This window comes from Stigmatopora argus, chromosome 21, assembly GCF_051989625.1.
Source record: "Stigmatopora argus isolate UIUO_Sarg chromosome 21, RoL_Sarg_1.0, whole genome shotgun sequence".
NCBI classification, from domain to species: Eukaryota; Metazoa; Chordata; class Actinopteri; order Syngnathiformes; family Syngnathidae; genus Stigmatopora; species Stigmatopora argus.
The window spans coordinates 7,096,682-7,117,951 of record NC_135407.1 but is presented as its reverse complement, the minus strand read 5'-3'; the positions used below and the strand labels follow the sequence as shown (position 1 = coordinate 7,117,951).

Here is a 21,270-nt window from a genome sequence, read left to right as displayed (position 1 = left end):
TCATTCTGTGGTTCTCCAACTAGGTAGACGCAGCAGTCTGCTTGGTGCAGTTATTTGTGAATTTGGATTACCTCCGAGGCCGGTTAAATGGAGCAGAGCTGCTTTGGGATCCAACCTGCATGTAAACAGGTTATCTCAAATGTTCCTTTTCCCGCCTGCGTGGGGATATTTATGTCAAAATGTGATTTCCCAAAGAAATGTTGTGCAGCATGTTTTCTGAAGTTAATTAGGTCCGAGGAGGTTGTGTTTTCCGTGTCGTTTGTCTGGCCTGTCAATGGGATGATTTTGGGAAAGAGCAGTGGCGCATGGCGGTGGAAGGACCACCGCTTCCATTTTAAGGGCTTCACAATCTCAGGTGGTTTTTTCATTGTTGACTAGTCCAATGGCCTTTGCGTTAGTTTTCTACAATTCTTGTTTGCCACGTTTTAGTCAATATCTTGATTGGAAAAAAATATGGTTTGCATTTTGCAAAAAAAGAACACTTGGAGCACACGTTCGTAATGATAATGAGCAATTTGAGTGCCTCGTAAAATAATGCTGGGTTTTTTTCCACTTTAAATCAGCATGTAAAAAACATACACTTTGGAAAAACCATTTGTTCGATTCTGTCGGCCCTTCCAATCAAAATGCATTGGACCTCTACTATAAATGCCAGCCTTCCCATCTGAAATGCATTGAATGAGTTCACAGATGTAACCCATTTAGCCACACACATTCTTTATATTTAACAATCAAGCTTCTTCTAGCATTCCTGTCACGCAGCAAAGACAAGAAAGGCATTCATTTCAAAGGGAAAATACAATTTGAGATACACACCAGTGACAAGCATGATGATGGAAGAAATTAAAGCTATTTCATGTCTCAACGAACAACCGTACTAACCATACAGCATATGCCAAGTCCCCGACCGTAATACAAAAGTAACATGTATTGACTGTTCCTTTCTACTGGGCAAGTATGATACATGAAGTGACGGTTATTGGAGCATTGCAGCATTGGTGTGTGGGCTTTGGGTGTGGAGCTACTGCGCCACAGCTACTTACTCACCAATCAATGCTACTAGGCTCTGTTGGGAGGTAATCGATCAGTTTAGGACTGTGGAATGTTCTTTTTTTTCCTTCTATATAGTAGTATATGTCTTTCTCCATGTCTGCCTGCTCCCTATTGCTCTCTCTAGAATCATCATTGATTCTCAGCTATGATAGTCACTGTCTTAAGTGAGAAAAAGGCTGGTGTTAAGCCCTATAAAATTCCTAATGACCTGGACAACAAGTTAAAATGTGTGCACATAATTAATTTTCTGCTTTAATACTACTGTAAAGTGTATTCAAAGGACATTTTAAGAAGCGGAGTATGTGTTCTTAATTGAAGAATGGAGCAGGTATTCAAAAATAATTGACTATAACCAAAATAATTGAATTGCATTCAATTTTAGACAAAAAAAAACATGTACAGTGGTACCTCGACATATGATCTTGATCCGTTCCGGGACTGAGATCGTATGTCGAGCTTTTCGTAACTCGAGCGGACGTTTCCCATTGAAATGAACTAAAAACAAGTTAATTTGTTCCAAACCTCTGAAAAAACACCAAAAACAGGATATTGGATTGGAAAAAAAGTTTGGGGGGACTTTATCCACGGCAACAACGCACTCGTAAACGAACAAACTAATTTAAATTAACTTGGATTAATATAGAGAGACACACTCAAACATACATTTAATGTAACTTTACACAAAACTAAATTCTTATTTATTTATTTTTTTTACCTTCGTTCTGGGCGGGTTAGCTGTTTGCCACGCCTCCACCCTCACGTTCGCTATCGATGGGCTGTTTGCTGTTGTATTCCCTTCAAAATATTCCGAAAATGATGCACACAAATGACCTCACAATAGGATAACGCACGACCACTTGCCAACGAGAAGTAGTCTTGAATGAGCGATCGCGGGAGCTAACAGGCTAAGGAAGGAATAACAGCCTACCAACGTATTGATTGTGGGTAATGAAGTTTGATTCTGAGAAAGGGTGCCATTAGCAATCGGTGTTGTGTGCACGAGTATACTTCATTACCCAGAAAGCCCTCTTTTTGCCCGCACATGCGCATTGTGCGTTTCCTGGCCGATGCGTAGGAGAAACTCGTCTGAATAAATCGTTCAGTGCTCGTAGATATCTGTTATACACGAAAGAGATGCGGCAAAAAAAGACAGTGCGGTACCATGATAAACAGCCTCTCATGTCATGGCCACCTGGCTTGGTCGCATCTCGAAATTTTGATTGCATCTAGGGCGAATTATTCGATCGAAATTTTCATCGTATCTCGAGCATGTCGTAGGTAGGGCTGATCGTAGGTCGAGGTACTACTGTATTATAAATGGTGTGGAAGTTAGAATGTTTATGTTATGTTATTATGTTTAAACCAGAACAAATCCAATGAATGTACGTTTTTTTTTGCAATTTCCCATGACTTTTATTTTGAAAAGAATGATAGCACCCCCATAATGTTTTACCTATTCACATCTTTCTTTCCCCTGCTCCTCACTTTATGTTTTTTCTACAACATTTATATAAAGAAACGGTTTTCTACTGCACAGTGTAAAATATACTTGAGTCATAAAAAAGGGCTTTTGGAAATGTTCACGACTCGGGTCCAGAATTCCCTCCAAATGGCCACCTCTTGGTGCAATTGACATATTCAGCAAAATGTGGTGCTTTAAGCTGTGTTTATATCACTTTTTTATAACTCCTCAGGGGCGCCCTTTGCACTGATAGACTTGCTGACAAAATAGTTGCAAGGCAAGTTTTGGAAGTCGCTTAAGTGTGCCCTCCAACGGAGAGCATCGCGGCGCCCCTTCATGATCTAAATGTAAACGAGCCATTGATTTAATTAAACCCTCAGCATCAATTATTGGAGGTTCTGCACTCCTCGTGTGCTCGGCATCCCCGTGGCAACAGTTTGATTAGCCCCAAGGTGTGTTTTGGCGATGTAGACCAAGATTAAACCACTTAAAAAACGTACACTGATTTATTATTCAATCAAAACAGTTGTAAAGCTCATCCATATTCTGCTTTGTGATGTTTTAGGTTGTGCCAAAAAAAAGCTGCCCCAAGCTGACAGCCACTCTATTTACTGGCAAGCAATTTTGGACGTGTTAGCGTGATAATGAAGAATTTTCAAGGTAAGGATCCCCTCTTGTGACGCAGAGTTCTGATTTTGCTTGAATCGATTTTGTTCTTGAGCGCAACATTTGGTTTTATTCAGCTGTGTTTTATGTACTGAAGGAATTGGCTAGAGAGCCACTTGAAGTCACCAGAGTGCGTTTTATATTCTTTTTACATTGACTTCTAAAGCTTCTTTTCATGGTGGCTTGTTTGTGCAAAAATACAAACAAAAAAACATGTTTTGTTGTTGTTGTAATGCAACGCATTTTCATGTGTGCTTTAGCAATCTCTTAAAGTGCAGTTTTATATTTAAAAGGAGACAGTTCTTCTATGCTGATGCAATTAAGGGCAAAAAGAGTCACTGCTAATATTCCTGAAAGTTTAGAGCAAGGGTGGTTCGCGGGCCGCTTTAACGTCAACTTGATTTCACGTGGGCCGGACCATTTTAGATATAATATTTAGATATTTTTTTATAAATGGATTAAAAGAACTGGATTAAAAGCCCTGAATATTCAGTTTTTTTATAGATCTAAACCAATGTTTATTTGAGCTTTTTTAAATATATTTTTAGATTTTACAAAATGATTTTTGAACTAAATACAGAAAAATGGATTAAAAAATTACAATAATTGATTTAAAAGGGGGAAAATCAGGAAATGTAATATACATCTATACTTTTCATTTTAATTTGATCCTAAAACAGAAAGTCGGCACTCATCATTTACTTTCCCGGGCCACACAAGATGATGCGGCGGGCCAGATTTGGCCCCCGGGCCGCCACTTTGACACCTGTGGTTTAGAGCCTCTTGAATTAACAGCTTTATTTCAGAACCATGCGAGAAAGGACCTTTTTTTCATGACTGCATAATGTGAACACAATTAAAACTCAAAGAGAACACATATTTCATTTAAAGAGCATTTCAGGGTGATTTACTGTATTGAGAGAAAAAGGCGTAAAAGTAACCACAAAGCACTACAACAAACTGGTGAATAATCAAAGTAAACTACTACTACTACACTTCAAATACATTAGAATTCAATTGGAAATATACATATATTAATGAGGAAAAACAAGAACTCAACGGCATAAAGCTACAGAAAATACGTTGTCTGGTAAAATGGAAAAGCCACGCTACTGTATTTCCGTTAGTCGTTTTTTTGTCTTAATTCTTCTTTCTCTAGTCAGCATATTCTATTCGCCCACCCCCTTCTCTTTGCCTTTACAAACTTTTTTTCTTTTTCTGAGAACGGAAAGAATGAGTAGAGGGAGAGAAGACATTAATGGTGTGTGTGGGAATCTGTGTCAGTTGGCAAAATGAGATCCACATGTTAGTCTACGTACATGCTCTCTCGCTCGAGATTTTTTTTGTTTCACTGACAATTTGTCTTTGTTGCCTTTCATCCACGTGACCTTAAAAGTGCTCCGTTTTCTTTCCATTTTATTGAACTGTATTTTTTTGCTCTCGCCACCCTGGTGTCACAACAAGCAAATTAGACTTTGGCAACATAATACGCCGTACAAGTCCATGCAGCATCACCTAGGAACTTAAAACGCTGGTTTTCTGCAGCACTGGGACTCATTCAGCTGACATTTTAACTTTATTCCATGTCTTATTGCCGTAATAATGCAGCCCAGCAAACGGAACTATCGTAGACTCATTTTTTTATTGATAGCGGTATTGCTTACATTCAGTCAACGGGGGTTGATAGAGAAAATTAAGGCAATTTATTGGGTGTACATATCTTAAAGTGACGGTAATAAAACAAAAAACGAGGTCCCGGGCATCGACTCAAGGGCGCCGAGAGTTGCACGTTTGTTATTTCTCGCCTGAGTTTTTGGGATGGAGAGGATAAAAATACAAGTCAGAAAAATGATGCTCTCTATTTTTGTAATCTCAACTCAACTCCCCCGTCAACAAGCCTTAGCAGCGTTTGCCCCCCAGATAATGTCCCCCTGCCCTCGCTGGCTGCTCTCTTGAGCTCTCATCCCTCATCCTCTTAGTGGAGCACGAGAGCATGCAGTGGAAATAAGTGAGCCAATAAAGACAATGCCAGAGTTCATCCACTTTTTTTTTGCGCTTCAGATAGTTGCTAATGAAACCAATGGCTAAGGATGTCGAGTAAACGACACGGGGAGAGACCCCTTGATATAACCGACGCTACGGATGACGGACCGCCCGGTGTCGGGTAGTAAGATGGAGGTAGTGGACTTGGGAAGGGACAAATGAAAGAGACAATTGAAAGAGGCAAGAAGTTCAGGAAAGAAGAATTAGGATCTGTCGTTTTTTTTTTTTCTTTGCCACGTGGCACAAAAACAGATAATTTGATGCAAAGTTAAAAAGAAATAACTAAAAAAAGCACCCGAACTGCATGGCAATGTTTTGTAAGCTTCATTATTGGTTCTTCAAGGTGAAGGATTTTTTCCTTTTTAGTTACTTTAGGGACGCATATGAATGGTTCAAATTTATGAGCAACGTGTAGCATTTTTGTTGAAACTGCTTGCATAAATGGCTATGATAATTTCATCATTGGTTTGCGGTGTATTCTCAATGCCTTTGGTTTTACCACATGTTGAAAAGGTGCTTCTTTTTCAATGCTTTTGTGTTGGAATAATCCATTGCTGGAGAAAATTCAAGCATTCTGACACCTTGAACATTTTCTATCAAGTCCCCCTTATGTAGAGTAATAGCTTTTAATTGAAGAAAGCTTTATTAAAAATCTCCCAGGGCAATACAGCACATTTTCTTGAGTACATTGCACCCCAGACTGCATTTGACATCAATATTGATCCAAAGGTTAAAGGTAATTGCAAAGAATGGAGGCTCGCTCAACATCAAACATGAATAAATAAGTTATGAGCCACCTTCCTTTTGCCACGCAGGAACATCACTGGGGACTCGCAAGATAAATGCCAACTTGGTATTTGCCTATTGAACAATTTACTAGACGCAATTGATGCGGCCATTAAGGTAAAGGCTCTCTATGGTCATTGGGTTGCCTCTAAAGCCTCTATGGATCGCTTCAATCTAATCCAGCAATAAACAATGTGGAAGCAGAGGACTCCGCCATCAATCAGAGCTAGGTATGATGCATTTATGCATGACAATGCAGTGAATTTGTCTTCATAATGCAGCGTCTCTACAGCCATAATCATCGATATACAGACTGTGGGTTTGAACCTGAGCCAGCGTGAAGTAGGAAATACGGAGGGGAGAAAAGGGCTGAGGAGAAGGCCTGGTCTGGCCGGAGGAAAGACCCTCATGGGGCTTCGAGACAGGCGCTCTTTGCGTGGACGTGGTGACATCATCAAGGAAATCCCTTCTGTAAAACTGGGAGAAAAGGAAAAAAAGGCGATGCATGGAAAGATTGGAGACGGAGAGGAGAAGAAAAGGGGGTAGAGGGCTGGGAATTAGCTGCTGTTAGGGAGGGGAGGGGAAAAGTTGGACTCCCACTCATGCTGTAACTTTTCTTCTTCTTTCTTCCCTGCAGAAGACGCCTCAAGACAAAAAGTCAAGGAAAGGATCAAACCAACGCCACACACTGGATTACTTTTGACTTCCATCGGACATGCGTGTGCAAATGTATGCCTTTGTTGGAGGATTTATGTAAATTCACGTGAGTGGATTCAGTCAAAAGTTTAAGGTATGTAGAATGAATGTAATGTACTCATAGCAAAGTGTAAAACGGAGAGGTAATGCAGAGTTCTCCGGAAATTGCTTTCTAAACAGTAGACTAAGATTGCAACATGTTGTTTGGCAGAGAATGACTGAACAAGTGCAAACTAATAGAGGAATTTAAAAAAAAAAAAGTTCTTGCCAACTTGAATGTTAGCCCAGAGGTTGTCTTTTCTGTCACTCTACTTTACATTTGATCTCCAGTCAACGCTTTCACTATGAAGGGACGCTCAAAACCCCCGATTTGACCCTTGACTCTTGTCTTTAACAACTCGTTACCATACCCAATTACTCCAAGTAAAAAGTAGACATAAAAACTTGTGAGCCCAATTTTATAGTATATACTTTACGTCTTGTAGTACCTTGTAAGTTTGTTGAGCGCCCGGCTAAAATTGATGTGCATCTTTTACGCCGACTCGATTATGAAAGTCGTATATCATGAAGCCGAGATGTATGTGGCTAACGCTGACTCAGGCTTGCATCTGGGCTACGAGAACATGGAAAAAAAATAGCGTCACATCGTGGCATCGTGATTTTCGTCTGCGTGAATCACAGCACAAAGACAAAGCGATAATGTCCGGCTTTAAACAACCTTGTAAAAGCATTGCTCTCAAAGTCCCATATGTTTTTTTCATTAGGCAGGCCGTCTACATTTGCTGGATTGAACATCAGTGCCCATGCAACCCTCTTCCTTGCACTCCCTGGAGTGCTTCGTTTTCAGCATTTGCATTTTCCCCTGCAAAATTATCACTGCATCAGTGAAAAGAGAAGTTACTTTACATCTCAATATCTCCAGGGACGCTTGACCCAGTGTTATGCACCCGTGAGAATATGACTCATTTGTAGTCGTTAATTTAAAAGTCCCCATTTTATCCTTAACTCGCCGTTGGCCACCCATGTAGTGTCGGCTGCGGGCGATCCGGTAAGTGCGACAGTCGCTTCTGTTGCAGTCAAATTCGTTACCCCTTGACCCTTTGTTTATTTGGGTCAGCAGTGAATATTTCATCTGAAATTTAGACTAGAAATACTTGGGGAGGCTCACCCAACCATGCATGTCATGGGCCCTGGGCCAAATATCTTATGTCATGAGATGATTTTTTTTTTGGTTTTCTTTGAAGGAGGCCATATTGAAAGTGTGGAGGTCTTTGGTAACTTGAGACGTTCTAGAGTAGGCCCTCTCAGAGATTAACTGTCCTGCTTTCGCCCCTCCTTCTTCCCCTTGCAACTTTGTCAGCCTGTTTCTCATTACTGAATATTATTGAAGTTCTTGGACAGTGACCAGAATGTAAGACTCTTGAAAACTTGCCTCAGCTTATCCTGAGCGAAAGCACGCTTTGAGATATTGCCTTAGCTAGCATGTAATATTTTACTTCTCCCTAGTTATTGCATGCGGCCTACGGACCAGCTGCAATGGCTCGAAGGGATCTCGGTTTGGGTTTCTTCAAACTCTAATGCGTGGATGTAGAAAGTGTGCAACTTTGGGTACATCAAGTCCAGGCTTGCTACCATTAAATTTTGCATGTTTTGGGAGAGTCTTAAATTATTAGTTGAAAGCGTGTCTTCTCAAGAGACAGCCCATAAACTTGGAACTCTCTTGGGGCTAAGAACTGTGGTCTATCCTGGAGGAATTTGCAATTAATCCAATGGAAATTTGCCCAACTGTGTCTTTTTCTTCATGGCTTAAGTTAAGAAAAAGCTACAAAATAGCTTGACCCTGTTCAAGCAGTACCTCGATTAAATTCAGCCGACATTTCAGCATTTGGTTTGGTAATCCATTCTGACAAACCGAGCTGCCTTGGTTGTCACTTTCGTGACATTTTTTGCTGTCGATGGACTTTTTATTTTCACTGCCAGTCAATATGAATTGGACATATTTTGCTTTTAAAAAATTGGGAGGACACCAAACATTCGTTAGAAATGGCCAATGCCAGTCGTCTGCTTTGGGGACTTCCTGGAGGTCAATTACAGTGGCCCAATTTTATCTTCTCTGAGCAGAGAGTAGTGGCAGTTAAATAAAAAAAAATGTAATTTGCAAATCCTTCAAAAAAAAACTTGGATCATTGCCCGAAAATGAATGCAATGAGCTGTTTAACATGCATCAGTCTCACTTCTGAATTATACATTGTGAGAATTTACTTGTTATTATGATTATGTGCTATCTGGCCGTTTGTAATGGCTGCAGGTTTCGAGTGCTCAAAAAGCCATCTGAGGCTTTGATTAACCTTCTGCCCAAGCAGCCGCGGGGAGAAATATAGTTTCACGATGTTTCCCTTACTGTTATTTCACAATAAAATTGTTCTGCACCGGGGCGGATTGTACCTTCGGATGTCTGTGAAAATAAAGTACCGTACCCACACATTTCATTAGTCTTTTAAATGGAAAACCGCCCTTTTTATCATATACAAACAAGGCAATGAAGTATTGCTGAGTTACAGCTACATAAACCGAAGGCGTCACGCTAAATCTGTTGGGAACATCAGCCTAAATATCATTCGGAATGTGAACTTTGCTATGTTTCCGTCTTTATTTTTACCTTTGTCTCAAATTGCGGGAAACAATCTTGGCCCAAAACTAGCCTGACCGATCCCGGTAAAATATGTAACCGTGTAATATTCATTCCAGTGCATCGTAGCTACGTGGGAATGATCGTTGCATTGATCAAATTTTCCATTCTGCGGTCGTACTGCGGTACAATGTGAGCTGCATCGAGACGCATTGCAGCAGGCGTTCAAGTGCTGGCGGGACTACGTTGCGTAACCCCTGGGGGGCCCCAGAGGTGGAGGTCATTGCTCCTGGACGACAGGACAGGTCTCCTCACACACCTGCCTCTAGGGTTCCACTCTCCCTGTAAACAGGGCAGAGTTAAACGCCTCTTACATATGCTGAGGGCAAATCCGGGTCAGTCGCTGCTGTGTTAATGTGACTCAGAGTGGATGAATGCCGTGTTTATGTATGTGCATTGCCGTGTTTATCTTCAAAAACAGGTGAGGCGAGGTTGCGACGGGAATATAAATGGGTTTGTAGGAATAGCAGAAGTGAATCTGGCCTCGCCTGTCGAATCACAAGTCAGTCCATATATTTATTTTGTGTGTGACCGGACCAAGACGCATACAAAACAATTGTTTTCTTTTGCCGAATAAAGCCGTGTTTTAATTGTATTCCTCAAATGCGTTGTTGTTCTACAGATCCACTTTAATGTAATATTGGAAACGCTTGTATATTTTTATGTGACTGAAGCCCAGCTAGACGAGCAAGCAGATGGATGGAAATAATGAATTGATCGCCAAACACTCCCTAACGAGGCAGATTGTGGCTATGCCGCTAGCAAAACCTGCATCATAGTCCATAATTAACGCATTGACGACCACCGACTCATAAATAAACATCAGTTCGATATGGACAACGTGGCGCTTTAATTTGTCAACTTCACACAGAGGTGTGCGGGGAGACTACAAAATATGTTTGACATTTTGTTTGTGTTTATCCATCAGGTGTGTGAAAGCATGTGGCTTCTTCGCGCTAGCTTGGCTCTGCTGGCCATCAGCTTCACATTGTGTGAAACACTTCCATCGCAGCAAGGTGAGCCTCAAAATGCTTTGTTCATTTGAATATTTTCTCATAGCATTGTAGTGCATAGAAAACCCAGACTACAAACATAACCACAGTTTAGAGTAACGCATTAAGACACCCTGAAGAGTTGTTGTTTTTTAATTCAACGTGGCATTGCTCAATATGTGTACCGATATGAAACCTGTAGCACACAATAGCCTTTCCACTGCGGCACTGAATACAAAGTGTTACACGTCTTCACTTTTCCAAAGGATTGCATCTCTGCTAACTTCATCAAAAGCCCGTCTTATAAATGTTTGAAAAACTAGCGGCGCTCGAGCAACCGGTTCATCTTTACAACCCCTGAGCCGATGTGGCTCAACGCTTCCTGTGTTATGGAACATAATTATGACTTACTTTGTTTCAGCTGCCGGCTGTTAGTGGCGGGGTGGTCAGGCTGTGGCTAAAATAACTGGTTACTTTTCTCTGCATGAGCCATCAATCAACCCTACAGCGTGTTTGATTGACTGACATTTTCTCCCATAATCGCCTTTTTTTGTCGTACCGATCGTGTATTTTTTTTCTAAACCTGTCACAAATGTTGCTCGCGTTCTTCGGGGGGAAAAGCCGTGATATCACTTGAGTGCAACGTCAGCCCCTTGCGGCTTTTGGAGCTCCAGAAGCTTCAAGGAAGTTCCCCCGGGGAGCCCCTCATCACTGACTAGTCAGACGAAACTGCGCCAGCTCGCAGCCCCCACTTTGAGAAAAAAATACGCTCTCAATTGCAACCTTTCACATTTTGCTAAGGCAAGAAATACGATAAGATTGTGCCAACTATTCCTTTGACTCATCCAAATCTCAATTTACTGCTAATTTGCTGACATTACATCTGGGGAGGGAGTTTAATTAAAACTAGTGTTGAGGAATCGTGCTGCAGAACTGCAGCACTTCAGCCCGAGAGACGGTTCCTCTCGGGCAAATCAAAACTGCTTTGCTAAGGTGATGCTATGTTTTGGCGCACTTTGGACTCTCTGCTGTCTTGAAATGATTTCTCTTGTCGGCGCGTGAATTGCGATGCATCAATTTCTGCCGCTTTGTGTTTTCCAACATCAGGAATGTAAATGTGGAACAAAATTCTTAGGCACGACCTTCAGAAAATGTTTTGTTACTCCTCCGAGTTATGCCAGTACTTTTCTTTACTCAGAGTTTCTGTTATTGTTTACAGTCGATAAGTTGATCACAAATGCATGCTTATTGATAAGTTTTACGGCAGTCGAAGAGTGTCCAGACCTCACATGGAGCTAAAGGCCGAGACGGATAAGATCCAAAAAGTGCGTCTAAAAAATCCAAGTTGTTGGCGTGCACGGAAATGAAACATTCTTCCAATATTATCTAAATTAGTAGCTTTCACAATACTTTGCTTCTCTGTAATCGATCATTTTGGTTCAAGGTCATCATGGTTTTAGATGTCCATAGACTAGAAAGGCTCTAAAGAAAATTTAGCTAAATCGAGTCTGGCCTATGCCATTTTGAGTTTGACCACTGTCATCCCGTAACATAAACTTTGTGGTGAAACGTTGGTCATGTTGTCATAAAGATATATCTCAAGTCCTAAATCTCCATCTTACTTTGACAGTTGTGATTGGTTGACTCCTGTGCGAACTTCCTGACCAAGTAATTGAGCCCACCAGTCAAGCATTGTTCCTCCAAGTTTTCTTTGGAACGCAACCAGGAAAATTTACTGTCTCATTTGTCTAGAAGCAGAGTTTCCCTGCGATATATTCCCACTTTACTTCCTCCTCCATTTTTATTAGCTCCTTAGTTCCTCTCATTTGGCCTAATATAGGCAATGTTGAAATATTGTCGTAAATCAACGACATCTCACATCAAAAGCCAACCCCCCCTATGGGTTGGATGACTTTAATGTCCCGAGCTACTGGATTATCTGAGAGAAAGACTTTTTTTTTTGCTGATCAGCGGCCCAGTCCAATTATCTGTGAATGCCACACTGTTCTGCACATTCAATAGCTAAGTATCCTTCCTTGTTAAAAACTCACGGTGCAAGCAAACTTCTGACCTTCTCTCCCTAATGAATACGTACTTATCAAGTGTATGATCCAAGGGAATCTCACAAATGAGTTGCTTTCAGTGACCCTTGCCACAAGCAGGCAGTGGAAGAGAAGGACACTCTAATAACGTTACATTAGTAAAATATCCGATGCACTCAAACGCACTAGAAAATGTGTGTCGTGTATCTTTTGGAAATACGATGTGTTTGTGATCAAACTATATTGTAGGAAAACGCAGCCATATCTTGGCTGACAACCTTGTATAGACTTTCTGTGGCTAATTACACTAGCACTTGCTAAAGAATAGACAATGAGAGGCAAACAAATACAATTGTATATTGGATTTTGTGTGTCCATCTTTTTTAAATTGATCAGAAAACAAGAACAAACATTTTATATTAAAGTATGATAATAAAATAGCAGATAAAATAACCACCTGTTAATGTGACATATTAAGTCATAGGCCCAGGCAAACAATGATAACTTATAGTCTGGAAAATATGGTACTAACCAAGTCTAGTTTTACTTTATTTAGAGAAGAAATAGGTGCATTTAAATGACGGCATTAAGCAAATTACCATTGCCTTTTCTCTCCTCCTTTTTGTCATCTTCCTTTTTTGCCTCCTCATTCCTTCACGTGTTGTTGAGCTTTTCACGCTTCCTTCTTCTTGCTCGCCTCTAGCCATAATCTCTATACGACCGACGAGGCTTTCATCTTGACACCGCCATGGAGGGTGCGGCGGCGATAAAAACAAAAGAATAAAAAAAGACATTTCTTTAGATTCCCTGACATCAATATGCCAGAATTTTGGAGACATTGAATTGGGATATAGACCGTCTTTGTATGTTGCATCTTTTGAACGGGCCACGTTTCAAACGCTTTAGATATATTTGAGTGGGTTGCAGAAGCTAGTATCAGTGCAGTAGATGAGAAAACTGCGTATTTTTACTACTAACCCCCCCATTTGCCATTTGTTGACCACACCTTGATTTGCACATAAACAACAACAATAACGAGGCACGCCAATCCCACAGACGGACTGCAAATGTTTATATTCTTTGTCTTATGTGCTGGCACCAAGTCGAGCAGATGCTGCGGGGCGTCAAGATGAATAGCGGATGTCTTCACCAGCGGGCATCTGTAATTAAATTCCTCAATCTTAATTACGCTGGAATTTCTCTCGTCATTTAGCCCTTGACATGACTTACATGTGGCGCGGCATGCCTCAATGCAACCCACGCTTGCACTGCTTATTTCATCCAAACTCTCAATTATTTTCAACTCCATTAAATTGGCAAACAAAGAAATCAAACGGGGGAACATTTATTCTCAAAGCAGGTTATTTCTTCCAACTACCCCCTGTTCATTAGCCCCTTAATAATAAGCCTTATTTTTGTTAGATTCATATGAGAAATGCAACTTGTATTCTGTGTAAACCTCTTCTGAGCTGCAATTTGTTATCGGCTTTAACGACAGCAAATTGGGAGCTGGGCTGCATTATTATTACTTTGTTATTTTGGGTAGTTATACATTGAAGTCTTGCTTTTGAAAGACATTTCCCCATTTGAAGATTGACAAAAGAAAATGAGAGTGTATGTATTTCTCAGTCCTATGATCCTCGGCCCCAAAGAGCTCAATTAATTTCGTATAACAGTCATTTTTCAGAGTTTTTTCCCCCCACACATTTCATATAACAACTCAAGGCACCCTCTTTTTAGTCTGTCGGGCTAAATTGACAGGCAACAGTTTTCTTCTATACCCCCTGCCCCCGTCTCTCGACAAGGTGAGAACATGTCCATCAAGTCAGTGCGAGACAACCTGTCATACTGAGCTGTGTTCCTCTCTGGACAGATTTGACCTCATTTCGTCAAACTCATCTTTTTTTTTTTGCATTTTGTAACATCACTTTACAACCATCCTTTATACTTTTCTCTAAATCAATGTATTTTTTTCCATCAAAAGTGGACTGGTCATTATCGTGGAGAGTCCTGTTGAAATGAATTATCTTCTCACCTTTTCAACGGAATATCGTATGAATATTTGATTGACGCGTTTCTCTATCCAACTTTCAGCCTATTGTTCTTCTCTCTAGATGTACAGTGCCCAGACTTACAAGTGGAAGAATGGAAGTTTCCCCATTTGCCGAGAGAAAACATCACAGGTGATGCCTTTCCATCAAGCTTCTCTTCTTCCTTCTTTATTATTTTTTTTTTCAATCAGGATGTTGACAAAGTTCCATGACATTTTTAGGTTTTAATTTGGTGAGGCGGTTCTCCCTTCTCAAGAATCAAGACATCAAAAAGATCCGAAATCCACGAGGACCCGTCATCCTCCGCTTAGGCAAGACTTCCCTCATTCGCCCCACTGAGTGAGTTGAATGCACGCACAACTTTGCTAAAAGTTCTAGACTCGGGGGTGCTGGAGCCTATCCAGCGGGGTAATGTTTGTCGGTCAATCCCAGGTCACAATTAGACCAATTCAACCATTCACGCACACATTTTAATGAACATTTGGAGTGTGACTCAGCCTATCGTGCATGTTTTTGGGGATAAGGAGGAAGCTGGAGTACCCGAAGAAAAGCCATGCAATGTTTTTTTTTTCTCTTCATATGTTTATTTGCTTCACACATTCATCTTTGGCCACACAATGTGCCAAAATTCACCTGACCTTTAGAAACTAAGGATGCATGATCAAAGTTTAAAAATGTCTTGAGTATTCCAATGGCGCCAATAATAAGTACGAATATATCAGGGATGTATGTCGTTAGCGCGTCGGCCTCACAGTGGGGGACCTGGGTTCAAATCCAGGTTGGTCCACCTGTGTGAAGTTTGCATGTTCTCCCTGGGCTTGTGTGGGTTTTCTCCAGGTGCTCCCACATTCCAAAGAAATGCATGGTAGGCTGATTGGACACTCTGAATTGCCCCTAGATGGGTGTGAATGTTTTTTTTACTCATTGTGCCCTGTGATTGGCTGACCATCCATTCTGGGTGTCCCCCACCTTTGGCCCAAAGTCAGCTGGGATAGGCTCCAGCACCCCTGCGACCCTAGTGCTTCAGAAAATGAGACGTCTGGGATAGAAAAAAAATGGAGCTTGTTCTATGGCTTCCCTACTGTGAGTGTGATTGCATTCTTTTGTAGTTACAAGCTAAATGTGTCTCCGTGTGCTGAATCCATATCAAACAGGCGTGCTGTCACTCAAGCAGCTTTTTAATTTTAATTGATCTACAGCGAGCTGAAGTACGCACATCAATCGGAGACCAACGCTTGGTATCAGAGGCTAATCGACTCACAAATGAGTGACAGGCAAATGAAGCCTCACCGTTTTTTTCTCGTTTCTATTGTCTGTTGAAGGCGAGATGGGCATCGCTCAGCAAAAGAGGGTTTGATTGATTTAGGATTTTTTTTTAATGCAGCTGGAGTGAATCAAAAGCGAGAAAAGTGTCTGATATCATGGCTTCCAGTCCCGATTCTAATCACTACATTTTAATTAGTTTTGTTCCGTGTTTGTTCTGCAATAACTCGTATAAGAACAATTCGAAATAGGAAGTTGCCTTCAGGCTAACATGCTTCAAAACAGGAACAACTGCCTTAAAATAGTTTGTTTATGTGTTAGCTTTGTATTGAGATGGAATTTAGGAGTACTAAAGTGAAAGAATTTATTATTAGATGCATTTTTAGAGAGACCCTGGAGAGCAAATGCCAACAAAAAAAAATGTTAACTTTGAAAAAGTGGAATAAAAAAATACATCAAAGGCTTGACAAAAGGGAACACAGCGGGGAAACTGACTAAAATACCTAACTATGGTGTATAATTTCTCTCAAAATCTAATTCTCAGTTCTCTTGTCACTTTTACCTCTAACCTTGTACACTTTTTATCATGTCTGGAAGTTGCAATTGGATCATTTTTCAGTCATAAATCGCTCCTTGGGCTCCCCCCAAAAAAAGCCAGCTGCCATCATTGAGCAGAGTAACAGAGCAAGTATTTACCATCTCAGTGAGCATACATTTCATTGAGATTGTTTGTGAACCTTTCATCCCTCAATACACCTTCATGCAGTGAATAATTGTCTGTCTGAATTTGTGTGTTTAGATGCCCTTGACCAAAACGGAGGGATGCGGCTTGCTGAGCTGTATCTGCTATGAAAATTAGTGCCAAAGGGTTACTGGCACATTGTGTGCTTTGCATTATAATGCTGTCTGCACCCTGCAATATGTGTGGGGGAATAAACGGAAATAGGAAAACAACCATTGCGTATCAAAAAAATAAATAAATAAAATCACAAAGGCATGGACCTTATCGTTTGAGCCTCAAGCACATCAGGAGGAAGAGTTCGTTTGAATTCTGAAAAACAACAACACTTTAATCTGGCAAAAAATAACTAAACTTAATGATAGCCTCTTTTTAAATTGATAATTTTACAAAATAAATCAGGCCCTAGTAACATTTTTTTTTTTACTTTGAAGACTTTGGATTTCTTTGATATAAAGAAAAGCCCAGCAAAGTGAGAGAGAGAACAAAAATTTACATTAGTTTAAAGGATTATCTGTCATTGTAAAACTTTTTTATATGAAGTGAATGTGAAAATTCAACTTCAAAAGATGTTTTTTTTTTGAACGGTTGTCCGCTTTTACTTGTTTAGTCCAAGGTTTGGTTATCAAATTGCTGTTGTTGGAAGATGTGAACTCACAAAACCTCGCTTTACATATTTTCTTTTATTGCACCGTCAAATTGTTTATGGCCTTGTGGACAATTGCATATTTTAAACTTATACACTAATCTTTTGAAAACATGTCCACAGCAGACATATTCACATGTTAATCAATGGCACTTGGAATTCTTAATTTTAAACAAATGCTTTTAGAGAAGTTCTTCAAACCTTCTTCACGTCATTTTTGCATACGATGAAAGACCATGCTTTGAAAAGAGAATACTATTTGAAAAGAAGCTCTATTCTACTGATAATTGTATGACGCTCACTTTGTGAAATAGATTTTTTTTTCCATCAGAACTTCTGCCACGTAACACATCATTAAGCATTATGACCTTTACTGTGTTGCAGTGAGGTTTTTCCTAATGGCCTTCCTGAGGAGTTCACTCTAATCTTCACCCTGGCATTAAAGAAGCCTGCCCTGAGGGACACCACCTACCTTCTCCAGATATCTGATGAGCAAGGATACCCTCAGGTTTTTCCTTCTCATATTATTCTTTGTAGTTCCACCTTTATCACATCTACCTTCCCTCTCCTCCTTTTCGCCTTGACATCTCTACCTCCAATTTACCCTGTCACTCTTACTTCCACTGTACATTTGCTCTTTTATCCCGGCTTCCTTCCCATTAATGATCAACCCCGACACCGCTCATGTTAGCATTTTTTTATTTTTTTATTTAGTCTACTCTCCAAACTATCCTTAACCAACTCCCTCCTCCTTCTTCTTTGTTTAAAATATCTCTCTCTTGCCTTCTTTCTCATCCGTTCAAGCGTTTCCTACTGCAAGGTGTTCCCCTTCATTGTTATTCATGCATGTGTGTCGCATGATGAAGCACAAGAGTTCCTGGGAGTACCTATAATCACTAGAAGCCAGATTTAAATACTCAATATGTATGATGAATGGAGGCCCGCTCCTCTCATTAGGAATGATTTATCAGGTCTACTGCTCGTGTGTGTAATTAATGTCTTCCTTTTTAAATCATCCTCATGTGTGTGTTCTACACCTCCGTCAAGCGCTCGCCGCATGTACGTATTACTCTCGCTTGACACTCATTCCTGCCTGCTTTGAATTTACTACTTTTGCGTATTCCTATTTGATTAATTTTCCATCTGTGACGTTCCCCTGTCGTTCTGATGAAACCTCTTTGCTTGAAACGTAGCTTTCCGTGGACCTCAACGGCCCCGATGGGTCGCTGTCTTTGAGGGTCGGGCGGTCGGCTGTTCCGGATGACCCGGCGAGCTGTTTCTTCGCTAACGAGGGCGTGGAATCGCTGCTGGATTTACGCTGGCATAAGGTGGCCCTCAGCGTGCGACGGGATTCGGTTTCGCTCGTAGTGGACTGCGGACACGCCGAGACGCGGCCCATGGAGAACCGTGGAAGAGCGCCCGCTGGTGGGAATACTCTCCTGGGCATTCGTGCTACCGATGGTGGGCCAGTGCAGGTATGCTTGGGCGACCAATCTCCTCAAAGCCCAGGTTGGATTATGCTTTGTTGCTCTTAATATTATGGGCTCATTTGGATAAAATACTCTTTAAATGCTGTTCATTTTACAAGCTTCTGAAACCCACAATAGGGCAATTTTTCCATTTTATCAGAAACCAAGAACAAACATGCGTTAAATTAACAACCAATAACTGTCTAAATGGACTTTTGCTAACATAAAAGTTTTCTTGACAATTATAGCCTAAAATAACAACAAAACAAGCTGTTTGTGGTCATGTGGTCATAGGGAAAAAAAAGTATAAGTCGCAGGCCTAGCCAAACTATGAGAAAAGTGCAATTTATAGTCCGCAAAATCTGGTAGTTTAATCAAGGAAGGGCATTTCTCATATTTTTTTTTCCCCCCAATATAACTTCTCAACATGTTTTGAACTGCCTTTTAATTCCAGTGATTCATTTGACATAGTTGCCAAGAGTTTGGCTTCATGCTGTTAATCTGTTATTTTAACACACAATATTCTCTTTATTTACACACAGACATACTTGCATACGAACGCAGAAAATGTAAGGCTGTCTGGTGGACCTTTACGACACATTTAAAGATTCTTTATTGACCAAGCGATAAAGGAAAATGAAAGAATAACATGTGTACAGAAAAAGCACACGTGAATATCAGGCTAATGTTTGAATGTGTGTGTTGGACTGTGTATTACGCTCCCGGGTGGTGTTTTTTCGATGAGGCAATCTTGTTCAGTCATGATTAAAAAGCAAGCAGACTACCTGGGAGAATGAGCATGCCGTGAGCCGGCCTATTAACGCCGAATGGATCCAGTAATCCTGGCATTTATATTAGTTTAAAGATCAATTAACATCATTAGGCTGAAAGCATGCAGGGTATTTGGTTAACACAGGAAATGGCGATTCATACACACACACATGCGCAGGCAAAAAGCTCCTGACAAAAAGCTTTGCCAACACTTTATATAAATGAAACGCTTAATTGGCTCTCCACTTTGTTTACCGCCTCATTGGCGCTCGCTTTATTTATCTTTCTGTCTCTCTCAGATGGACATTCAGCAGCTGGTGCTTTATTGCGACCCATCCCTGGCCGACCAGGAGACCTGTTGTGAGATACCAGGAGCTCGGGTAAGGTTTTTGCACGGGTTCTTCGCCAAATTACCATTGCTTTTTCTTCCAAAATATTGATTCTTTGGCTCAAGGCGTAAACAAAAACTAAGGAGGTTTCTTTGATGGATTCCAAAATCAATCTGAAAAAGCAAGCAATTGACTCTGATAAAACCAGTAACTGCAGTAACTGCATGTTTTTATGAAGCATAAAATATGAAATTGCAGTAACCACTCGGTAGAATCCAAAATCATCTGCAGACAAGATGCATGATGGTGGATTTCCAAGCAGGTTTGCACTGAGGAAATTTGATTACGATTTGAATAAATAGTAGGTTTTCTCTCCTCTTTAAATTATTCATCATGTTATTGCAATGATACATATGAGATACATTAAAAAATGATATTTTATGGTTTTTTTTTCATGGTCGCAGTGCCCATTGGATGCCACCAAGAGCCGGCGAGCTGCAGAGAATGACTTGGAAAATACTTTTAGCCAGGTAATAAATTGTACACATTGAGTACTGCAGTTTTATTAGCTTGTATGGATATTATACAGCCATTCAAACTAATGTGGATTTGTCTTAGAAATTGTCTTTGGATTGAAGAAAAATATAGCAACTGATCAGTACACACAGGTTTTGTCAAACCATAAAGAAAGGTGTTTCAAAAATTATTTTCTTGCACTCATTTCCACAATGAATTTTATACCCGTCCTGTCCAATGCTGATGTAATTGGAACATAGGAAGGTCGGCATTTGGTTTGACTGCCGCTAGTTTCATCACTCGTTTTAATGGGATGTAGAGTACAGTGGATTATGTATTATCAATATCTTCAAATAGTAATCAATCCTAAATATGGTTCCAGAAAACAACTTGATTGTGTCATCCATTTCATTCCCACACTCAGCTGTCACCATCGGCTCACCTGTAATCCATTTTTGGAAAATCTGCCTGCATAGCAATGTGCTGAGAAGGCTTTTATTCTGTGGAATAATGTTCGGAGCTCTTCATCGTATTATCACCGACATTGCAGCTGAGACATATATTTATGTTCAACTTATATTTTTAAAGTCTTTTGCCGTTTCGTAAACACTCAAGCACCCAAAACAAGATTTTCCCAAGGTCCCACTATGCATTGTGGGAGTATTTCCTTACATTTAAACACATTTGGTGATTCTCAAAGCGGTGTTAAATCAAACTAGTTGTAAAGAAGCTCCCTCTACTGGTTTTCAGATCGCTCTGAAAGTATAGTCCACTTGTATCAAAATATAATCCAATATGATTTCATCTTTAAGGACAATTTATTTTTTAACTAGTGCTTTTCTAAAATATTATTTTTGAAAATGTTATGTCTCATTTGAATTGAACCTGAACCTTGAAATATTTCCAATTTAAACTACTACCTCCTTCTTTTTCTCCATAAAAGGATATTATCTCATCCAAGGATCTAGCCGAAAAAGTAAGTCTATCACTTAATTAAATTGAATTAGTACTATGTTAACTTGCTTAGCCCAATGTGTATCTTTAAAAAAAACATTCA

General features: G+C 40.3%; 1 protein-coding gene across 1 annotated transcript in view; it reads left to right on the top strand.

The window, feature by feature from the left end:
• col16a1 (collagen, type XVI, alpha 1) overlaps nt 1–21,270 on the top strand; it is a 53,664-nt gene that overhangs the window by 10,290 nt on the left and 22,104 nt on the right. The window contains exons 4-13 of the mRNA XM_077591316.1: nt 3,081–3,175; nt 6,648–6,800; nt 10,324–10,411; nt 14,544–14,612; nt 14,702–14,819; nt 17,513–17,636; nt 18,322–18,603; nt 19,668–19,748; nt 20,162–20,227; nt 21,157–21,189. Of these exons, the coding sequence (XP_077447442.1) occupies nt 10,336–10,411; nt 14,544–14,612; nt 14,702–14,819; nt 17,513–17,636; nt 18,322–18,603; nt 19,668–19,748; nt 20,162–20,227; nt 21,157–21,189 (849 nt within the window). The 5' untranslated portion in view covers nt 3,081–3,175; nt 6,648–6,800; nt 10,324–10,335. The remainder of the gene's footprint in view (nt 1–3,080; nt 3,176–6,647; nt 6,801–10,323; nt 10,412–14,543; nt 14,613–14,701; nt 14,820–17,512; nt 17,637–18,321; nt 18,604–19,667; nt 19,749–20,161; nt 20,228–21,156; nt 21,190–21,270) is intronic.